Here is a 23,961-nt window from a genome sequence, read left to right as displayed (position 1 = left end):
GGCTGAGAGGTGGCGGTACAAATCTGAAGATGGACCAGTTTGAATTCTCTCAGCAAGTTCTGAATTCCAGTTCCTATTTTGGACAACTTCCAGTTTCTTTCTGAGAACAGGTGAGGTACTGAATCAGGAAGCGGGATGATCGCTACGATACATATCCTTCATAAGTGGGTATTATGTTCTGTACTCCAAGAAAATGACGCACAGAGAAATGGAAACAATTTTTGGAAAAATCTGATTAACAGCAAGTCAACTGCCTACAGTGTGCTCATACATGTTGAAAATTAATATAAATATATTTAGAAATATAATATTTGTCAATTATCTACACCGTGGGTCAAAGAGAAACGCAATGTCAATCCTCTATATGTTTGCAACATAATAAAAACTCTAACTTTACTGTCAATACTGCAACATTTCAAAGTTCTATAAAAATAATTTCAGTCTGTACAAAATAGTAGCCACACTGGGAAATCGTTCAATGTTTATTATTATATAATTCATATTCATATTATTGATCTAAGATGGATTAATCAGAATCCTGCTGTTTTGAATATCAGATGCCAAACAACTCACCAGTGCCAGCAGCTGATTATGTGTAATATAGACTGCAGTCCTGCTTAAGCCTTCTAGAAGGTTCATTGCAGACATAGGTGGTGTCTCAACTGCTCTTCCCCCAATCACAACATCCAGAAAGGCAGCAACACAAGTCTGAAGAGACAGTTCAATAAATATAACATTTTAATACTAAGACTTGTAATTTGTTCGATCTCAACTACAATTACGTAGACCACAAGAGAACATCTGCATCACTCACCTTATCGAATTTGGACAAACAGCTTTTCCGCCTTGGGTCTGCATCATCATCAGCCATGGCCAACTGCTGCAAAAGCTGACCCACCTATCAGATAAAAATCATGTCAATGTAAAGGATAAAATCTCCTATATATAAGAAAAAAGAAAAATCCTCTTGTACCACAGACCTGCATCAAGTTGAAGCGGGCCACTTCATTGATGGGGGCATCTGAGATGATACCATACTGCTCTGGGTTGACAATAGCTGGACAAATGAAGCAGGTCAGCAAAAGATCGGTGCACATGGTTCGCACCTCACCCACCTCAAGACGTTCCACACACGACAAAGTCTTGTACATCTGAGACACGATCCAACGAAGGCTATGGGGAAAGCAGTATGTATTCTGCTTCAAGTAACCAATAAATTTGTTCACCAGAGCAACCAACTTGGCTTCGTTGGCCTCTACCACTGCTTGCACCCTTAGTTTGTAAACCTCAGAGCCCTTCTCTCCAAAGCGTTCCTGCTGGACTGTAGTTAAGCGCTCTGTCACTTTCCCTGGGTCAATTTCAAGGTGGTCTTCATCTTCTACCAACAGCTGCATGATGGGTTCATGAAGGGTAGCAGTGAGGAAGAGTTTAGCTGAGAACAGGCCCTCAGAGAAGAGCTTGAAAAGAATGCTGAAGGCACAGGTTCCCCGTCGCAGGAGACGCCGTGGGTTATCACTTTCCTTCAGTTCGAACTCTATCAGGTACCGCAACACCTAAAAGAGATGTTAAGAAAGAAAAAAAATGAAGAGGGTACAACAATTCCATATGAATGTGACAGTTAAGGCCTAAATTGACCTTGTGATGAAACAATAAGTGGTACTAAAGTCACAAGTCAATGAAAAAATTTGAACTGTTGGAGGTAATGATAATAAAAGTTGTAGCAAGTGTCCCTGGGTTTGTGCAAATAAAAGAAAGAATATGAAGACAGCAAATTGCTGTCAGGAGAGAGTATTTATATGAGCACTTCAGAGGCTTGAGTGCAGTACTGAATAAGTCTGAAATAAAAATACTATGGATCAATACGAGACACCACTGCCAAACATAATTTTAATACACTGGAAATTTAAGAACCAAGGTAAATGAGAAAATTTTGCTTAACTGAAAGAAATGAACAAGATTAGACCTGAATAAGAAATATTTTTAGCCTTGACCCCACAACGAGTACATGTGCAACAGTCATACTGTAATATGCACAGTAAAAAAAAAATATATATATATAATTAAAAAAAGATTAAGGCTTTTTGATACAAATAAAAAACTAATAAGTTTCTAGAAGAAGAAGAAATGCCTTTATTGTCACATACAGTTATACATAGAGCATAAACATCAGTGAAATTTGATCACTGGATTTAACCCATCACAGATGCACCATGAGCAGAAGGCAGCTAAGGAACAGCACCAAGGGAACAGTTAGGGGTTCAATATCTTGCTCAACAACACTTCGACAAGCTAATAAGCCTGATTGTTATGGCATGGGGGTCTAGGACACACATATATGAGCTGCTAATGTGCCTTGGTCAAAATACAGTGGTGTTTGTGCAAAATTTCTAGAATATTTACAGAAAAGACCATACCTGTAGTAGGTAGCTCTCATCCTCCTGCATGATACAATTCCCATAAAGGGAGGTGAAGACTGTATGGATAACCCCTTGAGTGTGTTCCTGGTTCAGCCTCTCTCCTGCAACCAAGCAGGATGCCACCAATCTGGGGTTCTCCCTTAACCGGGCCAGGAATTCACCATAGATCGTCTCTTGGAAGCCCAGTGTCTTGTAGCCATCAACAAATTGTGTATCTTCCAGCATTTTGGCATGTTGGCAACACTCAGCTGGAGAGGCTTCCGCACTGTGAAAACAAAAAGGAGACAAAAAAAACATGGCATGATATGTTATCCAGCGTGTTCAGTTTTGTAAATGTCCCCAATGCATTCATGAATTATGGAGTTGCTGCTCTGGCTCTTTATCTACTGTTGGAACACCCAAATGATTGGGGGTTTTTCCAGGCTTAAGAGCAAAGTCTTGTAATGTGAAAAGTGAAAATATTACCTCTTAACATTACATTATTGTCACAAAGTTGTATTATTATCATCACAGATCATTTTGATAAATGCTCGTAACTTCTTCAAAAGCCACAATTCGCTCTTTTTACATTCTTTTCAAGACGAAGATAGAACAGAAAGTTCACATTATTACATTTTATTTGATTGAAGGCTCCTGGCAAATATAACTTAAAATTAAAGTCGAAATGAATATTTCAACCAACTTCCAGTCTCAGTGAAATGCTATGCTACATCCATCCGTGTTTGAAGTGCAGTAGTTAATTTATGATCCGTTAAGGCCAAAATAAACTATCAGCATACCAATGTGTTGTGTGCTGGGAGTCAAATGTTGCAACCAAAACATCCTGGAAGCATTGTGCTGTCATGCATGTAAAGGAATTTTCATCAAGTTCTCTAACAAATGGGCAACCAACCCCCGCAACAATGTGCCAGGGGTGGTTGCCAACTCTTTAGTGTCCACCATCGAAAAAATACAAAATAGCTGGGGAAAGTTACTGGAAAAAAAAATTGAAAAAAGCACGAGGACAATTCTCTACTTGTCCATTTTTGAAAATTGTGACATACTTCACAGTCACAGTTGTATCTCACTACTGAAAGATACCGACAAAGCACACCCTCCCAAAAAAAGTGCTACTCAGACCTGAATGTAATTTTTTTGTAAAAAAAAATATATTTTGTAAAATCTTTTGTAAAAAACAAATCCTTTCAAAAGTTGCAAAGCTGACAAAAAGAAGAATGGCATGAAGTTTTTCCATTAAAAATAATGTTTGCTGTTGCCCATTTTCTCATAGCATTTTTTTTTGGGGGGGGGGGAGGATGGAAAGCAGCACATTAAAGAAATACTTGAACTTTCTATTGACTACTTAAGATCCTTATGGTTCTTCTGACCTTGTGAGAATGAGACGATCAAGATTGATGCGTTGCTGCTTGGCAATCCAGGCAGCCCGGTAGAGCCTCTCTGCTGTCTTCAGGACATCACCATTGAGCCTCTGGATCAGCTGCTTCTCGGATGCTACATACAGCCGCTCCTGCTTCAGGTGGTGGGCCAGAGTGTGGATGTCTGGCTTCACCATTTTCACCAGCTCAGCCAGCCAGGGAGGTAAATAACTTCAGCACAAAGGACAGAAGAGATGATGGTTTAGGTAAACAAATGGAAATATAGACAAAATCTTAATTGAGTAGGTCAGTATAAAATAATGGAGAAACCAACACTATTACTGCAGTAAAAAATGCAGTATGTGTTTGGTAAGCTAATAATGGTAATGTGGTGGAGGTAGCATCACGTCTCATATTATGCAACATCTCACTCAGAGGGATAATTCCCTCTGAGTATAATTTTTTAATGAACAAAAAGAGTGTTTATAAAAAAAATATTTGGATGAAATGATTTTGCAGATCAGCTTGTTTGCCTCTTCCCAAAGTATCAACTTTATTCTTTCATGTTATTTATCATTAGATATTAAAACTCTATTTCTTTATCTGAATCTTTTCTGCTCCACTTACTGTCATGAGCAGCTTCTCAAGAAGGAACCAACACCATAAAACAATATGTTGAAAACACAGTTGTATTTTCAGCATATAACGGCAAAAAATGACCGGAGGGCAATCCTCCCACAAATTCCTAACTAAAATGACATTATCTATAGAATATCTTAACTAATAATCTATCAAAAAAAAATTATTTTTCAGACAACACTTATCTGACTATTTTGGAAACTAACATAGAACACATATCAGTCATCATGATCATGTCCGTAATGCTGTTGTGCTATTTCACACAAGGAGGTGGTTTGCTACTTGGATGGTTTGTGATCCACCAGTATATCAAGACTTAGGAGAGGTACTGATATTTTACATATCTTTGTCCAGGATCTGCACATAAAATGCACATACAAGTCATGTTTACTTAAAGAGAATTTGTGGTAGGCATTTTTGTATGATGTTGTTGATGAGTACATAACCTTCAGAGCTATGTACATACAGCAATGTACATAGCATAATTAAAAGTCACCTACAGGGTCCGGCAAACATTACATGAAAAAAACAAAACAGAAAACCTTAATTCATATAGTTTTGAAAAGGTCCCTGCTTTGATCCTTACAGGCGGCCTTTCTGTATGGAGTTTGCATGTTTACCCTGTGTCTGCGTGGGTTTCCTCCAGGTTCCCCGTTTTCTTCCCACAGTCCGAAAAAAAAAAATGCAATAGGTAATTGGAGGTCCTAAATTGCACAGATGTGAGAATGGTTGTATTTCTCTACATGGGCCGTGTGCTCGACTGGCCCAGGGTGAACACTTCCTATCGCCCAACGATAGCAAGAATAGTGCGGGATGAGCTAATAATGATTGAATTGGTTAACATATAGTTTTGCTTAATCATACAGTCCTACAATACCTGTGTAAAGTACCTCCAAAGCTCAGCCATGTTGTCCATTTAGAAGATGTAAAACCTTTCCTAAGAATGTTGTATAAACCCTCTATGACCCACCCCATGTTAATATGAATGTTAATTTTTATGACTAACTTGCCCAAACTTTTTCTTACTAAATCCTCAAAATGTTATCAAGCTTTTTCCATGTTGACCAATGATTTCTTTCCATTGTCTGACTGTGTTGTGGAGACAGAAAAAATGGCTTAATACACTAATGCAATGTCTACGCAAAATTAAAAAGTAAAGTTCTGGAAAGACCAGTCTTTCAGAGTATGGACTATGATTATCAAATGTTGCTGCCTCGATTTTTTGGGGGGGTAGACTTCTGTTTTTAAATAGGAAAATCTTACATCTGTAACCTACGTAAATGAGCAAAACATGATACTGACATCATCCAGAGGAAGTGATTAGTTGCATCACGGACACAAAAGAACGTTTTTCACAAGCCTTAGACAACACAATATGGCATAATATGCAAATTACTTTACCCTTTGCAGTTTATACAGAGTCACAGCATGCAATATGAGCTGAGAGCATGAAATTAGACTGATTTCTTGGGGAATCCTTTGCACAAAGTCTCTTTGTGCCTAGTTGATAACACAGACTTTCACTACAGAGTTGGGCTCTTGGGGGTGGGGGGGTGCCTCAGAGATGGAATGACGTGGGAGGCAGTGTCACTACTCACAAGCTAAAAGACAACCACGGCATTAAAGTTGAAAAGCCTGGCAAATTAAATTGGTTATGCTGATTTAAACATACAATACTGGGATCAGTGAATTCCTTTGGCAAACCAAGAAGAATAAGATTACTGCACTAACATTACCATTACTAGTGAAGCTCATGTTCAAAAGGACCAACTGCTACAAGCAGAGTTCTTGTATGCTTATAAAACCTTGTATTCTGAGCTTAATTGGCTCCTGATAAATGTATCTGCCACACCACATCATCACAAATAAACTTCATCATTTTCTCGCGTTAACATAACTACCGCTGTAATTCGGAAGCGGGACAGCTAATATTTACAATAAATGTGACTAAAATTGCTTAATTGTACATTTTGAAAAGAGCATATACAGTGATCTCCTTGCTTCGCAATTTCTTTTCATACTTGAATTGAAATAAAAACGCTACATAGCTATGAGGTGACTCACAGAAAGGTGGACTGTAATTTGTCATGGCTTCCTGCATCCCCAAGCGCCAATACAATCAGACCATTTGGATTACCTGGTGAGTCAGTTGTGGGTAGCAATGGGGAACTCTAAAGCAGAAGAGAAACCAAAAATCTAGCCCTGTAAAAAACTCCCATCTACAACCTTCTGAGCTACACAAGAACTGTTGTGGTTGGAGGACGGATGCTTCCAAACAGAGTGAATAGCTTATATTCAGAGGATAAATGATGATTTATGACAGCAGAGTAACAGCATCAAATGGCGCTTTTTCACCACACAGTTCCCAGACAAAAAAAAACAACAAACTGCAGGCGTAAACCAAAGAGGCAATAAAGCCATTTAAATGTATTAGTTAAAGGTGGACACGCTACATAAACTGCATATCCTCTGATATATCTGCCTCATCAACCGTAATTTAATTGATATGCTAATTCCGTTCCAGTGGTTGTAGACCAACATTCTCTTCATACTTCCCTTTCTTGTGACGCTAGGCACACAAATGTACATGTGAGTGTATACCACCTGTTTCAATATGTTACAATGTTAATGCAGCATGGCCAGATTATAGGTTGTGTCAGAAAGTTGTGTCATTAACTGTAATCAAGTCCTAGAGTGTATTATAAAGATAATAGTATAATGAATGAGTTAAGGCAGCATCATTCAACCTTAACTGAATATGTACTTTTGCATTTACTTTAATACATGTTTTTTGTCATTTGCGGAAATTGAATGTATAAATATGTGGAGGAATTGCCCGGCCACATGAATTGTAAAGGGATGAGCAAATTAGCATTAATGAAACAAAAATATTATGTAAATTACTAGATTATACTCCCCACAAACTATGCCTTGATGGACTGTTCCGGAAAGAAAACAAAAAACAAACAAAAACATTCATTTTCTTACATCTGTCAATAACTTCCTGTCACCTTGCTTCAGTGTCTAGGAGAGCAGCAGAATCAGTCAGATTAGGGAAATTTAAACTGGGTTACCTTGATTGTTCTTTTGAAACGCAGACAATGTAAAAGTTAAGAAATTAAAACAGTCCAATATAGAACATGGTGAAACCCCAGTACTAATACATTAAGGTGATTAATTTTACAGGCATTTTCCATTGTTTTTAGAGAAAGGCTAGTATTAGTTCATTAACCTTAATGGCTCTGTCCAGTAACCAGGTGCACTTTAAAAGGAGAAATATGAGCCACTTAAAACTGAGAAAACATGTTTCATCAAAAATGTTGCAAATACAAGTCTTTATGCTATCAATTTGAGTTGTTTTTGTAGAAAAGGGGATTACAGAGGATTGAAAATCTTAATGGTCCATGAAAATAGTTGAATGTGTAATCTGAACAAATATTGAGAAGACTGAGACTTCATTGTGTAAAACAGGTGCTATTTTTTTCTTACTTTTATCACTGTGTCAATGTATTGTATTTATTTTTTATTTCTTCTTTTAAATCTGTATTTTGTGTATATGAATATGCCTGTACAGTTTCTTTGAGTGTCGAGTAAGGGCCCTGAAATAAAATGTATTACGATTATTACTATTATTATATTAATGCTAAAAATCAAAAGCAAGCAAAGATGCAGAGAGACCCTTCAGGTTAATATTCTTAATATCCCAAAGTCTCACAATCACTAAACATCCAATACTGACGGTTGGATACTCCTGAGTCAGAACACACTGGCTAATAACAACATAACAGCAATACTGACAAATAATGTGAAATGGAGTCATAGTTTTAGAGCCAGCACTCTTGCCTTCCTCTATTTTTGGAATGTATTACACTGTTTGCAACATATCTGATGTGTAATACATCTGTGCTTTATACACTGAATCTACTAACTTCAGTGGGTTCAGCAGGGTCATGTTCAGTCTCATTAACTTTGTTGTGAATGTTTTCATGGGTTTTCTCCTGCTACTATTTTTATAGACTTACAATGTTGCGTTTATGAAACACACTTTCACTCATGCTGTGAAACTTTCACTTAAAAACGTAGTTTAATCCCCAATGGCCTAGCATGAAATATGTCAAGTGCCATATCAGAATCAAAATCAGAATTGCTTTAATTGCCAAGTAATTTTACAACTAGCTTTGGTTAACAGTGCTAAACAGACTACGTGTAACAGGCATTAAATAAATTAAGAGTGAAATCAGGGTAATTGTGGTTGGTTGTGCAAAGCAGTGCAAATTAGTGCAATGGAGGGGTTGGGATAGTGTCAACAGGGGACCGGGGCCTTTATTGATAAGGTAGGCTGCCAAAAGTAAGAAACTGTTCTGTGGCGGGTAGTTTTGGTCCTGATGGACCGTAACCTCCTGCCAGAGGGGAGTGGTTCAAAAAGTCAGTGTCCGCGTGAGGGGTAACCCAGGATCTTGCCTGCACGCCTGCAGGCCCTGGAACAATACAGAGCATCATGCTGCAATAATGAGCAATGACTAATCATCATATGTAGCATTAACAATAGCATATCAACCCCATAAACATTTAGAAGAAGTTTGCATATCCCATCATGTGTAAAATCTGTTTTATTTTTTAACTCACTTTCCAATCTTGAGAGATAAGAATTGTTTTTTTTTGTTTGTTTTTGCTGCTATGCATATGCCAGAGGTGGTTTAGCTCCTGAGAGTCCTCAAACAATACAACTACTTTCTCAAAAGTCCTATCAAATATAGTTTTTGTTTAATCGCCTGGCAAAAATCTATCACAAGAGAAGGGATGTGCAAAACTGTAGCTTCAAAATCAGTGATAATGTCACAAGAGCTAGGACAGTGAGGGCAGGGGTAGAAAGGTGACAACAAAATAGAGGGTCATTTCTGGTATGTCAACTAAGTTTTTAAGTTCAACTAAGAGAATGACTGTAAGGCAAATAAATGGTAGTCCAACTTTGCAGGAGGCACATAATCTGAATGGCACTTCAATGGAATAGTCAAATGGACAAATTGGGAAAATATTTACATTTCTGGAAACATTTTTGGCAAGATCTAGCAACAGTTATTTCCATTATGTTGCCTGTCCACTTGGATTAATTGCAGTCATGCACATTTTAAATATGAGCTTTTAAATATATGGAACCATACACTTAATGTTAAGAGTGACATAAAACTCTACTGATGCACAGGAGTTCACAGGGAAAAAGAGTTGTTAGTTAAAGACCTCATGCAAACATCAGCAACAGCTCCTGTGCTGGGTGTGAGTTTGGAACATAGAAAATTATATTGGATGCCAGTTCGCTGCATTCATGGAATTTGGCATTCGAATATATTTTTAGATCACAACAAAGGTGATTACTTTATAAAATCAGCAACATAAATTTGACCTCAACTTAAGATTCATATTTGCTGATGAATATTGAGCACTTTGAATAAAAACACAAACACTGTTGTAACTTATCAATGTTATAAATGAATTCATTTTAGCGAAACCGGCAGGTGTTTCCTTATAAAAACTTCACAACATTTTCCATTGTTGTAACATTTATTGTTATGACAATAATTGACAACAATTGTTATGCCTGACGCCTTGAAAATTAGGTGGGAAAACGGCCCTGTAAGATTAAATACTTAAGGGATGCCATCCACCGTCTGAGCGCTAGCTAGCCAACAACTCCGAGATTGAAAGATTTGGTTGGTGTCAGCTAACGCTTGCTAAGGTAACAAATAGTTCAGACTAATACCAGACGACTTGGAGATCACACCACATACACCAAGAAAGCTTCGTTAGGTGAGCTTTAGTATTTTAGACAAAAAGAGACGTAATGATGCCATAGCTTCATTTTGAAGCTCAATAACGAGGGACTAATATTAACGCTGATTTCTGGGTGAAGTGGTGAACTAGCTAACCAAACATTAGCCTACTAACGTTCACCAACTTAAGTCTGCTAACCTCAGCAAGGCAAATACGGCAAGCTAACGCAGGCTAGTGGGCTTCGTTAGCTTAGCTTGCAAGCCACAAAGTAAGCAAAATAGCACACAATTCTAACGTAGTGACTTACCAAACGTGGTGAGCGTGTACTGGTTATTCACAGTGCCCCTGGACACAGCTGATCACAAGATCACTCTAACTGGAGGAAATGTTTGTTAGCGGTTGGCCGTCTCTCACTGACTTCTGCATGAACGAGCAGTACTGTCATTTGCTGTCATCACGAGGAGACCGTAGAAACACGCATGCGCGACGGCGTAGTAAAGGGCGAGTCCACCATAACCTAGAGTTGGACTAAAAGCGTTTAAATAACGTCAACATATATTATATTATATCATATTATATTATATTATATTATATTATGTTATATTATATTATATTATATTATATTATATTATATTATATTATATTATATTATATTATATTATATTATATTATATTATTCTTTCGGCTTTCCCCTTCAGTGGTCGTCACACCAAATCAACTTTCTCCATCTAACCCTATTCTCTGTACCTTCCTCTCTCACACCAACTACCTTCATATCCTCTCTTACTGCATCCATAAATCTTCTCTTTGGTCTTCCTCTACACCTCCTGCCTGGCAGCTCCAATTCCAGCATCCGTCTACCAATATATTCACTATCCCGCCTCTGAACATGACCGAACCATCTCAGTCTGACTTCTCTGACCGTCTCTCCAAAACATCTAACATGTGCTGTTCATTCATAATCCTATCCATCCACGTCACTTCCAAAGAAAACCTCAATATCTTCATCTCTGCAACCTCCAGCTCTGCCTCCTGCTTTTTCGTCAATGTCCCTGTTTCTAGGCCATACACTGTGTGTTGTATGACATACAGCATCAATGGTCACACCACTGTCTTGTACACATTTCCTTTCATTCTGGCTAATAGTTTATCGCTTGGTACCCCTGATACTTTTCTCCACCCATTCCAACCTGCTTGAACCTATTTCTTTACATCTTTTCCACTCCCTACACCCTCACTGTCCCACCCAGGTTCCTCTCATTCACACACATATATTCTGACTTGCTGTGATGAATCTTTATTCCTACCCTTCCCAGAGCATACCCCCATCTCTCTAAATTTTCCTCAACCCGTTTCCTGCTCTCACTACAGATCACAATGTCATCTGCAAACACCATGGTCGTGGAGCTTCCTGTCTAACCTCATCTGTCAGCCTGTCCATCACCACTGCAAACAAGAATGGGCTCAGAGCTGATCCCTGATGAAGTCCCACCTTCACCTTGCACTTAGGTTACACCAACAGCAACCCTTACCACTGTCTAACAACTAGCATACATGTCCTGCACCAGTCTAACATACTTTATATTATATTATATTATATTATATTATATTATATTATATTATATTATATTATATTATATTATATTATATTATATTATATTATATTATATTCCCCATGGTCTTCCCCATGGTCTCCTCCCAGATTGACATGCCCGGAATACTTCCCCCAGGAGGCGTCTAGGAGGCATCCTGACCACATGTCCGAGCCACCTCATATGACTCCTCTCTATTCAGAGGAGCAGCGGCTCTACTCCAAGCTCCTCACTCTCACCCTATCTCTAAGGGAGAGTCCGGCCACCCTGTGGAGAAAACTAATTTCGGCTGCTTGTATCTGCTTATTCTTTCGGTCACTACCCACAACTCTTGACCATAGGTGAGGGTGGGTATGTAGATCGACTGATAAATTGAGAGCTTTGCGCTCTGGCTCAGCTCCCTCTTAACCACAACAGACCGTTACACAGTCCGCATCACTGCAGGTGCCGCATCAATACGCCTGTCGATCTCCGGCTCCATTCTTCCCTCACTCATGAACAAGACCCTGAGATAACTGAACTCCACTACTTGGGGCAGGACCTCTTCCCTGACCCGGAGTGGGCATTCCACCCGTTACTGGTTGAGCACCACGGTCTTAGATTTGGAGGTGCTGATCCTCATCCTGGCCGCTTTACACCCGGCTGCAAACCATTCCAGTGAGAGCTGGAGATCATGGCCTGATGAAGCCAACAGAACCACATCATTCGCAAAAAGCGGAGACTCGATCCTGGGGCCACCAAACTGGATCCCCTTGACTCCCTGGTTGCACCAAGAAATTCTGTACATAAAAGTTATGAACAGAGCCCTGGCGGAGTCCAACTCTCACCGGAAACAGATCCAACTTACCATTACCCCTCCCATTCCCCGTTAAGGATCCTGCTGAGGGTATAGAGTTGGTCCACTGTTCCACGACTGGGATGAAAACCACACTACTCCTCCTGGATCCGAGGTTCAGTGACCTGGCGGACCCTCTTCTCCGGCACCGCTGAATAGACCTTACCAGGGAGGCTGAGAAGTGTGATCCCCCTGTAGTTGGCGCACACCCGATCCCCCTTTTTGAAAAACTTCAGTCCAGCGGCTCTGTCCCCGACATCTAAGCAATGCAGCAGAGGCCTGTCAGCCAGGACAGCCCAACAGCATCCAGAGCGTTGAGGAACCCAGGGTGGGCCTCATCCACACCCAGGGCCCTGCTACTGATGAGCTTTTTGACTGCTTCAGCAACTTCAGTCCTGGAAATAGGTGTGTCCACTCCAGAGCCCCCAGCTCTGCTTCCTCATTGGAGGGTGTTTCAACGGAGTTGAGGAGGTCTCGGAAGTATTCCTGCCACCGATCAAGAACGTCTCAAGTTGAGCCCAAGCTCGGGCTCCTTCCCTGCCTGAGATGTGACATCCCAGCTTCTGCAGCCAAGGATCGGGCCACCAAAGTCCCCTACTCTGACCACCTTCAGCTCACACTGCACCCGACCCCCTTGGCCCTTCCAGTGGGTGGTGAGCCCAGGGGCAGAGGGACCAATGTCAATCCTTCGGGCTGTGCCTGGCCGAGCCCCAGGGGTGAAGGCCCGACCAACAGGCACTCGCTATCGAGCCCCGCCTCTAGTCCTGGCTCCAGGGGGGGCCCAGATGACCCATGTCCAGGTAAGGGAGAACTGGATCCAAATATTATGTTCTTCATGAGGGTCTTCTAAGCCCCTCATCTGGGACCTGTTTACCTTGGATGACCCTTCCAGGGGCACAAAGCCCCCAACAACATAGCTCCTAGGATCACTGGGATGCGCAAACTCCTCCACCACGGTAAGGTGGCAGCTCAATGAGGGGATGTTATATTATATTATGTATCTTAAATTCATGATCAAGGGAATTTAAAACGAATTATTTGGAGAGGCGTGAGTTTTATTTCGAATTTTATAGAAAAGTGTCTTAGCTAATTGATTAATTCACACAAATTACAAATCAATCAAATTACTTATTTACCCTATATTTGCTTTAGAAAAAGCAAACATAGAAAAGCACATCAACATGGATTTTGAGCGACATGGATTTTCTTGTTTTCCACAGTGTGCTTAAATAAGATAAATGACTTTTTAAAACGTATCCCATCTGTTTTTCAAATTGTCTTTCAAAAAATAATTAGGTATTGAATGTGGAATAAAATTCCATCGTTTTATAAACATTGTATGTAGAAATTATATTTTACAGTATCAGTCTAAATAATAGCATAATACCCTAATCTTTCCACAAGGTGGTAGTCTTGTAGCATAGAACTACCCCCCCTCCAATCCACAGTACAGGCAGAAATATTTATCTTTTAACACAGAAAATTATCTGGTTTGCCATTTATACTCATGGCAAGGTGCTGAATAAATTGAGAAAGTGAATTTCGCTTCACGAGGAATCCTGACTCCTCCTAGTGTGTCGAAGTGTTGTTGAGCAAAAAAATGAACCCCAAATTGCTCCGCTGGCGTGGGTGTAAGGCTGCCTACTGCTGGTGGTTCATCCATGATGGGACACTTATTTTACTACAGGGTACTTCAGACTGAAAATCATCTATGAAAAAATCCAGAGTAATTATTTAGTAATCATCGTTGCACACATACTAAAGACTTGTTTGAACAGTTAAAAACATGTTCATTTTGTCATGATAAATGCTTCACATTTTACTCTTTGATCAGCCCATCAAATAAATTTGGGAAGTTTCTTCGTCATGCAGGTCATGGTTTGTTGTTGTCAAAGCTGTTGACTTTATTTCTTTAGTTCTCTCCTTGTTCTCATCTTTCACTTGTCTTGTTTTCAACTCTGTCAAATAAAGATGTTCAAGAAGCAAAGAAATTGTACTTAATGCATTAAATATTCAAAATGTTCTGATATTATACAGCCTTATTTTGATTTGTTTTGTCATGTTATTTAGTGAACTAAAGCACAAATTAAAAATTTGTGTTTTAGTTTAAGTGCTGATTATTCATTTCTGAATGGTAGTGCAACAAAGCTCTGCAATGTAATGTACTGAATTTAAGTAATGAAAGCAATGGTGAGTGATTTTTTTTTTCAGTATGCTGATCGCAATATGCATATTGCTCACTTATACTGTATTTTAATTTTAGGTGTAAACCCCAATGTTTAATAATGTATATAGAAGAAAAATGCAAAGCCAAGGAGTCACTTGGAAAATTCAATTTAATATATACATATATATATATATATATATGTATATATATATATATATTTATAAACATCACAAAATATAAAGTTCAATAGGTTCTTGCACAAAGATATAATCAAGTAAAAGAGCAACCTTAGATTAGCTAACAATGAGAGTAAAATCAAGTCGCCGTTTCTGTGTTCACTGATAGAGCTATGTTAAGATTATTTGTATTTTATGACTTCTATTTTAGTGCAAACATGTCTTTGCAGCTTTTGGCTTCAAGAAATTATTATATTGTAATGATAAAATATTATTTTACAATACACATATTAAGGTTGCTCTTTTTTGCATATTGATTAAGAACAAACGGTGGTATAAGTTTATATGAATCAAATCATTTAATATTCACTAATATACCTCTTACATATTTGAGCATTAAATGGTATGTCCTCAACATAATAAATGTATTTAGAAGCAATATCCATATTAAAATATCTGAATATAAATAACATGCTTTAAACAAAATAATTCTTCTTCTAAAATGGTAGTCTACGCCACCTAAGTCAAGACTTGTTGAGCTTTACGAAAGTTAAATCTATACATTACTTTGTGTCAAATGCTTTTTGAAAATATTTTGTTCAAATGAAGGCCACTTTCAAAGCAATTTTCCTGTAAATGATCCCTAATCACACCTAATCACAAAATGAAATAAGTTCCAACTAAAGATCCTAATCAAGTGGGAAAATAAAAAGCCCATTTGTCTATCTAAGTCCATCACATACCAACTAATGTTGCAATAATGAAAAAAAAGGAACAGTATAATATAAAAACAGCATAATTGAGAAATAATACTTGGGAATACGGATAAACTGCTGTTAACATCACAACCACTTGAACAAAGTATAACAGAAATTTATGATATAGTATTTGTCAGACAATATCATTAAAATTGTTGGTTACCATACAAGACTTGTCAGTGCCGATTATGTGAAGGCAATGAGACATGAACTTCTTAAATACTGTGTGCTTTATACACGGTCTGCAGAAAATATCATTCATTGAACACCTGGATAACTGTGTTTGTGCCGAGACTACATGCAGGCTATTAACTCGTCGGAGTGCAGCAGGATTCAAAACAAGCCATAAACAACGAAGGGCAACTTTTAAAAGTGTGTGCGTGCGTGTGTCTATGTTAGCCAAGAGAAAAATAAGACAAGTAGGCAGACACGGAGATTGGTCACATATTCAAATACAGATCCATATCTATTTGCTGAATTACACCATGTATATACAGAATTTACATGTAGTGTAGCTGACATCATCATCATTATCGCGGTATAGTGTTAAACTAAATAATATCATCCAGGAGGTGAGGGGTACCTACCCAGTCCAGTGTTCTTGGCTCAGAAGCAGCCATTATCATGCACATAAACTGTTTTCCTGTTCTCTTATCTATTGGGTAAATAGTTTTGGGTGTGAATCGTTTGTTGCTCTCCACAAACTCACACAGCTGGTTATAGATTTTGGGGTACTCATGACGAAGGAAGACTCCCCTGGTCCTGAGTTCACGTTGGATATTGACAAAGCAGACCTCTCTCGCTTTTTTTCCTTCGTCCCCCTCCATGTCCATGTCAGGCGTTCCTGGAGGTGGAGTAAGGATCAAAGTCTCCATTTCATTATCCTTCTTCAGTACCTTTTTGTTAGGGCTTGAAGAGGCCAAAGATATCTTTGCATATTTTCGAACTGTTGGTGCTTGGACCCTCGGTGAAGGTCTGTTAGGCACTAGTTCACCAACAGCTATTGATACATTCAAAAGAAAACATTCATCGGGATCATATCTGTCACCTGCCTGTTGCAGTTCCTTGCAATATTCACCTAGGTTGTCCTTGAAGCTGTCCAGCTCTCGGAGTGACAAGTATGTAGGCGACATGACAAGGCTCTCGAGCCCAACTTGCAAAAAGTTCTCTGCTGTCTCTGGATTGGCAAAACCAAGAAAGAGAACACCTCTACCTCTGGACAGGTAACCAGCTTTAGCGATACGAGAGAAGGCTTTATGAATCTCCGAATTCTCTCTACAGAATCTTAGTGAGTGTCGACACACACTGGTCACACGACCGTACAAACAGGTCTCTTTATGAGTTTCCCAGTCATCCCTGCGGCAGTTTCGTGAGCAGTAAAATGTATAGCAACTGTGACATGATTTGAAGTACAAGCACGCGTTGAACATGTTCTCCAAGCGTCTGCACCTCTTGTTAGCGCATACCATGGTGTCATCTTCATCCGTACTGTGGTCTGGAGAGCAATCTTCTGCACTCCTTTGTGAAGGATCGCGTCCGTCATTAGGGTCTTTGACTATGTCAGGACTAGATTTAGAGGATGGAAGCTGAGTGTTCAGATCTTCCACGTTTTCCAGACCAGAGGACCTTCTGCCTTTGTCGTCGTCTTCGGTTATCAGTTGTTTAAGCTGATCCAGAAGGTCCTCACTTGACTTTCTGCAAGTCGGCGGTTTGTAATCAACCACCAAGTCGGCTAATAACTCATCTAGCTGCTCCAGACTTTGCTGAAGGGAAAAGTTGTTGTGTTTCTTTTCCTTGGTGATTTCTACTGAGCTTGAAGGCTTCTTCTGATGTACAAATCGTGGAGATTGCCTTTTTTCATTGTCCAAAGTGTCCCAGCTGACAGAGTGCACGTTACGGCCCTTACTATTGCCTGCGCATAGGTCATTGTCTGTTATGGTGATCTCAGGAGTCACAAACCAGTGCCCACTCTTTGTGTGTCTCCACGGATTTCTTGAGCCCTGGTCAAGCGAGTTTTCTGAGAGTGATAGGGCAGCATAACGCCGCGGTGAACTCGAAAGGTTAAGGATAATCGGTTGAGATGTGACATTAGAAGCTGCCTCATGTCTTGTTTGTTGAAAAAGGTTCTCATAGCTTCGCCCACGAGGGACTGATGGCTCTCTGTCATGCCGGGGATTAAGAATATTGTCCCAAGACTTCGAATGGTTTTTGGCTTCTGCTCCTAGTTTGTTTGACTCAGTGTAGCTGTTGGAATAAAATGGAGCTATACCAGGAGCTAACCTTACTCTTGGAGGTGTCAGCTGAGAGGACTGATTGGAGTATCCAGATATACTTGAGCGATACCAGTCATCCGAAAAACCTTGGGATATGCCGGGTCGTCGACGACCCTCTGTGTGATACGGTCTGGATGCAAAGCATTGTTCACCAGGAGGGGTAAAATGCTGGGGATAGTAAAAGCTTGAGCTGCTTTGGGGGTACGGGTTAAACCGCTGGTCTTCTTCATAGTAGGATCTGGATAGCGGAGCACGAGAAAAATATGACCCCGCCTCACTTGTAGAGTAAGGTCTACTGTAAATAGAGTGTGTTGGTTCTCGTTGGGACGGGTGATCTGTATAGTACGACCTGACAGGAAGAGTGTGCACCCAACGAGTCCGTGGATCATACTGACTGTTTGCAGTGCTCCCACGGCTGGTCAAACTGGAGCGATCATCCTGAAAGTATGCCCTAGGATAGGGATGAGCTGGATACTGAACAGGGTCCTCCGTATAGAAAAATTTGGTGGGAATGTTTGGGTTTGAGTAAGCTCTTTGCTCTTGACCTAGATATGGTACTGTTGGTGATGGCATTCTGTGTATGTCTATATGATGGTAAGAGATAGGAGACATGCTGCTGGTGTAGTTGTATCCTCCACTGTAGCATTCACTTGGAGTGGGCGTTGGTGAGGAGACAATCTGCTGTGGTATATACAACCCTCTACTGCTACTGGCCTGTGAATATCTCTGCCAAGGATGTTCAGTTCTTATGTGGGGAACCTGCCGGGATGCATGCTGGAGAACCGCAGCATCTGGTTTGATGTCTACACGACACCTGACATGAGGCGTTATTCCTGGTTTAATAGGTTTATCTTCTTCAAAACAGTCCGACACGTACAGGGGAGAATGAGGCTGCAGTTTGATAGGATGTACCTCATTCAAAAAAGCCCTATTTGTGGAATATGACTCTGTGTGTGTTTCAGAAGTCCGCACAGTATCTGGCACTGCTTGAGGTACATCCCTCCCCTTGCTGGTCCCTGGTGGAGACACTGAAATGGGAACAGGAGTGAGGGTGGATTTTATTCTAGGAGCACTTTTAGATCTTTTTCTATTTACAGAATCTGACCAAGTAAGATGGCTGCTTTTCTCCTGGATGGAGTTCTGCTGAAACTGCTGGGTGTTAAACAGGTCTGGAGACGAGAAGCGAAGGTGTCCCGGGTGATCGAGCCCATTCCACATTACTTCTTTGTTAAATGTCTGATGATCAGCCCTCTTGAAAGGAAACTCCACGGTAGAAGTGATGGATTTTGGGTCATCCAGTGACTCAATGAAATCAAAGCTACGGCAGTGTCTTTTGTTAATGATCTCAGGTTTGTCAATCATTTTCATGTCATGTTGTTGGGTGGAATGCACAGAAATTGAATGGTTAGTGATGGGATATAAAGCAATGTCTTGATATAGAGTGGACGCCAGTATATCAGGGGGTTGAGTTCGTGTCATCTTAATGGGACATCAATGTTATCCATTTCGTGTGATTCGTGATCCACATGGCCTGTGGAATAGAAGAGACTGTTAAAACAGATCATTTTGAATGTATTCTTACATTTCACAAATGAACACTAAAACGTTTTTGGCAGCGGATATGTGAATTCTAAATTTTAAATGTGATTTTATTCTTCAAATCTACTGAAGGTAAGTCCATTAGTCTATCTAAAAAAAACTTAATGCTGGTAGAAAAAGCTCTATAAATCTTAGCAATTTTACTGTCATACTTCATTAATGTTGCAATGTAGTATAATGTCATTATTGCTTTAGCCAGTATTTAATGAAACTATAAGATAAACAATGATACATTTCTTGGATACAACAAATGGCAAAACAAGCACTTTGCGATTTATTGCGCAAATGAATAACAATTATCAAATAGATGCAGAACAAAAATGATCAAACACTATGTAAAGTAACAAAGTCATTTTTTATATTCAAAAGTTACATTTGTATCAGTATAAATTACAACATTTGCTGGAAGCTCATTATAAATATTTCCAAAAATGTATCGTCCATCATTTGAATGATTGTCTTGGGTGGATTTAATGAGAAATGAATACAATCAAGTGTCATATTTCACACCGATTAAGTACTTATTAGAGAACAAGCCTCTTGAATTTGTTAGTTTACAGTACATAATAACCATATCCCTTTTCTAAAGAAAATGTCTGGCAGTCACTTCCTGCTGTTTTTAGAGTTAAAAATATTTTTTGGAGATACTGATCCCAAAATATAGTTCCCAGTTTGCAGGTTACAACTGACAAAATTGTCTAATTCAACAATGGATTTTTATGTGTGACACACACGGGCTTTCTTGTTGGCTCACACCCACAAGCTAACCCTGAGTTGCCATCTGTTCATAATGATGAGAAAGCGCTGACCAGCCGTCCCCCTGTTATGTCTCCACGGCAAACCTGAATATCACGTCTGCTCACACACGACCAACCATGACAAACAAACCTACAGAGCTCCATACTAATTTATTTGGATGTGTTTGGTTTTGTTTGTATCCAAAATACATGATACAGTACATATGTACTTCTTCTGCAGTTTGAATTACTGTGTATAAAATAAAGATATACTTAAGACCCAATGTATGGTAATATGGTGTAGATATTACTGTATTCCTTCTTTAAAGGTGTGAACGTTCATTCAAATAACAAATGTGTAAATCTTTATGTCACTCTGATAACACGTTAAATATAGTAACACAAAAACTAACATAGTAAATGTATGTGAGTTAGGAGCCGAATCAGGACTTGGAGTACCGCCTGATATCCCACATTAATTACATCCTCTTGAGTCCATACACAACACCCTTACAAGTGGTATTGCAAATTGGATATGTCAAGTATTTCTTAATTTTACACATATCTCTGGCAGAGGCAAATAACTTTTTCCGAAGGACTTCATTTCAAGTAATATAGCTAGAATGTTTTAAAGGTAGTTTTTATCACCTTGGCAACTACATGTCACTATAATCACAAATACAATTTGCGAGAGAATTCACAACAATTGAAAATTAAAACAGCCAAACTACTGGTGATACCAGAAAACATCTGAAAATCATCTATCACATGTCTAAATAGGTAACGTGTTGCTAAAAAGATCTACATGTTACATCTTGCTGGCTTTCAAGGAATTAGATGACGGTCTATCCCATGGGATGGTAAAGACCTTGGCAGTAACTTTCATTATCCAATATAAAAGGTAAGTTGGATAGGGTGCAGAATATTAAATGTGGACATTCAGTGAACCATTCATAAAGACAAAACTGCAATCCATCTAATACAAATCTGGCTACAGATCATCAAGAGCAATCACCCTTAAGAAGTCCTCGAACAAAATGCACAGTATTATAACTACAATTATGATACCAAAATCAATCATCAAAAGCTACAGCAAAGAAAGTAATAACATCACTATGAAGCACCGCCTTTACACTAGCATCCTACTAGACAGCAGGGCATTCCTATACAGAATGCGCAGGCACACTCGACCGTGTACGATTAGAGATGCCAAGATTAGAGAGCAACATGTTGTATATCTAAGCTGAATGTTTAGTTATAGAAGAATATCGTGCACACACTTGGTAAATCCGTGCTGATTTCCGAGGGGTCTAATGCAATTCTTTACAACAGGGACAACCACATGCCACATATTGTCTCCATGGCTACGGCACACAGGGAAAAAGAAAAAAAAAGAAGAAAAGAAAAAACACAAAGCTCTTCTCCAGTTGCACACTTAAAAAGCTCTGAAATCGCAGTCGGGAGAAATCTGCAGAATACAGATGACACAAGTTTGGCTTACTTATACTGACAGGGACCAAAGAGGCAAGGCCTGTATTTGATGAGGAATAGTCTAATAAGCTTGTGCGTGGGTATCATCACCCATCTGGGTTTAAAAACGCATTATTTTCCTTAAACTGCACTGAATTGGGTTGATGTTTCAAACATCAACATATTTTAGCGCTCATTCACCCGAAAACCTTCCCACTAAACACTTGGTAAAAACCTTCAGCGCAGTTTGGCGCTGCTTTTTATTTTGGTGCCGCACCGCAGTCGGCCCTCCGTCCCTGCGAACTGACCTCATGTCTTAAAACCCGTCCACACGAGAAAGTAAGAAGTCCAATCCAGGAAAGTAAACAAAAAAATAAATAAAACAAATACGAGGGAGAACGACTTTTAAGCTAAGTTTAGTCACAGATGGGATTCGTGATTGAATAGCGGGAGGGTCTTACCGTGGTGTCGGGGAGCGGATCGGACATGGTGCAAAACGCAGCCTGCTCTCCTCGGTGAGGCGCAGTTTCCTCCCGCCGCACCTGATCTGACTTTTCCTCTTCCTTCCCCGCAGCCTACATGTTGTCGGATTCACTGTCGTCTTCGTGTATGTGCGTGTCTCCGAGTAAAACAATATGAGTGTGTTTAATACAGAGAAAACGTGTGTGTGCGGGTGATGGAGGGAATGGAGGTGTGTCTGAGCCTGCGTCTTTACGCGTGTTTTTCGGGGGCGTGGCGACGTGTGTGTTTTTATCACAGTGGACGGCAGGGTGTCCTCGAAGCAATGCGGGCTACTCGTATTTGTTCTTGCGAAATAAGTAGGTCTGAGAACAGATGCTGTGTGAGACGCTCTGTAATCAGCTGTGTCATTCATGAGGAAAAAAAAAGCAAAGGAATCGACCTTTGCTTTTTGCAACTTGGCTGGAAGATGGAGAAAAACGGCCGAGGTGAATTAAAGGCACCTTCACTTTGCCCTGCGTGTGCATAATTTTGTATGAGTGCTTGTGCATGTATGTGGATGCGTGTGTATGTGTGTGTGTGTGTGTGTGCACAGCTGCTCCATTAGATGGATTATTGACATGGAGGTAAATTACAGTCCCAATGTACCATGTGCAGATTGATGGAATTGTGCTTGTGTGTGTGTGTGTGTGTGTGTGTGTGTGTGTGTGTGTGTGTGTGTGTGTGATATACATACATTTTGGTCTTACATACATAGATACATATATGCATGCATACAAACATCTGCTGCAGACCTGGGCATTGTACAGCCCGCGGGCCACATCTGGCCCATTTTACTTTTTTTATCCGGCCCGCCAAACTATTTTCTTTGAATTTTTTAATAAGTACCTTCAATCAATATTGAATTAAGAAACTCCTTTTTTTCTCCTTTTATTTAATTCTGTATGGATGATTACATACAAAATAATGCCGCTACATTAATATGATGTCAATGTTGAAATAAAATGCCCCCCAAAATTGAAATAAAGCCCCCCCCCGAAAAAAAAGAAAAAAAAAAAGAAGAAATGAATGTATGTATGTATGTATGTATATGGTTTTGAGATGGCTATTTGGTAGAGTTGTCACTTCTGACTTCTGACTACTGGTACTTCGGATCTTCGGTGACTGAATTGCACTTTTTGTAAGTCGCTTTGGATAAAAGCGTCTGCCAAATGACTGTAATGTAATTTAATGTAATGTGAAATATTACTTTTTTTTTTTTATTTTGTTCAATTTACATGCTACCTAGTTAGCCCATACATGAAAATTAAAAAAAGAAATGTGGCACGCCAGCAAAAATAATTGCCCATCCCTGATCTCTCTGTATTAAACACACAGAGGTTTGATGAGGTATTTGTTAAAAAAAAAAAAAAAAAAAAAAAAGCATGTCTTTTCAAAAGAACATCTCTCTCACACTCTCCAGAGGACAAATTTGCCAGATGCCCCTTGGGATTTAATACTCAGCATGAAGCCTGTTGCACTTTTCCATTCCAATCAGTTGTAGGTTTTTCCAGTTGTGCCTAAACTTGGCACAAGTTTGCAGCTTTTATATTTATAACTGAGGGCGACCAGTCTAATGGAGTAAACAAATTATATATACCTGCACGTGTATTTTTTTCTGGGATGCATGGAGATAAGGAGTTGGTGGCATTTTATTATTTTTTTGGTAAACTAAA

The 23,961-nt window shown here is 39.5% G+C and overlaps 2 protein-coding genes across 7 annotated transcripts in view; both read right to left on the bottom strand.

The window, feature by feature from the left end:
* gapvd1 (GTPase activating protein and VPS9 domains 1) overlaps positions 1-10,636 on the bottom strand; it is a 28,629-nt gene extending 17,993 nt beyond the window's left edge. For 3 of the 6 annotated variants that reach the window (XM_086174008.1, XM_086174009.1, XM_086174010.1), the window contains exons 1-6: positions 10,488-10,626; positions 3,785-4,003; positions 2,415-2,682; positions 981-1,553; positions 815-898; positions 574-708 (exon numbers count right to left, since the gene is read on the bottom strand). In XM_086174008.1, the coding sequence (XP_086030134.1) occupies positions 574-708; positions 815-898; positions 981-1,553; positions 2,415-2,682; positions 3,785-3,969 (1,245 nt within the window). In that variant the 5' untranslated portion in view covers positions 3,970-4,003; positions 10,488-10,626. Of the gene's footprint in view, positions 1-573; positions 709-814; positions 899-980; positions 1,554-2,414; positions 2,683-3,784; positions 4,004-10,487 lie in introns of all 6 variants that reach the window. The other 3 variants (XM_086174003.1, XM_086174007.1, XM_086174004.1) reach the window with 2 other exon arrangements.
* Positions 10,637-14,927: 4,291 nt separating this feature from the next.
* Positions 14,928-22,411, bottom strand: unm_hu7912 (un-named hu7912). Its single transcript, XM_086173902.1, has 2 exons — positions 22,249-22,411; positions 14,928-19,512 (listed from the first exon to the last, which is right to left on the bottom strand). Exon 2 carries the CDS (start codon positions 19,458-19,460, stop codon positions 16,260-16,262), a length of 3,201 nt encoding a protein of 1,066 aa, XP_086030028.1. The 5' UTR covers positions 19,461-19,512; positions 22,249-22,411; the 3' UTR covers positions 14,928-16,259.
* Between the last annotated feature and the right edge of the window lie 1,550 nt (positions 22,412-23,961).

This window comes from Fistularia commersonii, chromosome 26, assembly GCF_037954325.1.
Source record: "Fistularia commersonii isolate RoL2024-O1a breed Wild chromosome 26, RoL_Fcom_v1.0, whole genome shotgun sequence".
NCBI classification, from domain to species: domain Eukaryota; kingdom Metazoa; phylum Chordata; class Actinopteri; order Syngnathiformes; family Fistulariidae; genus Fistularia; species Fistularia commersonii.
The sequence above is the reverse complement of the archived record's forward strand: the minus strand, read 5'-3'. Positions and strand labels throughout refer to the sequence as shown.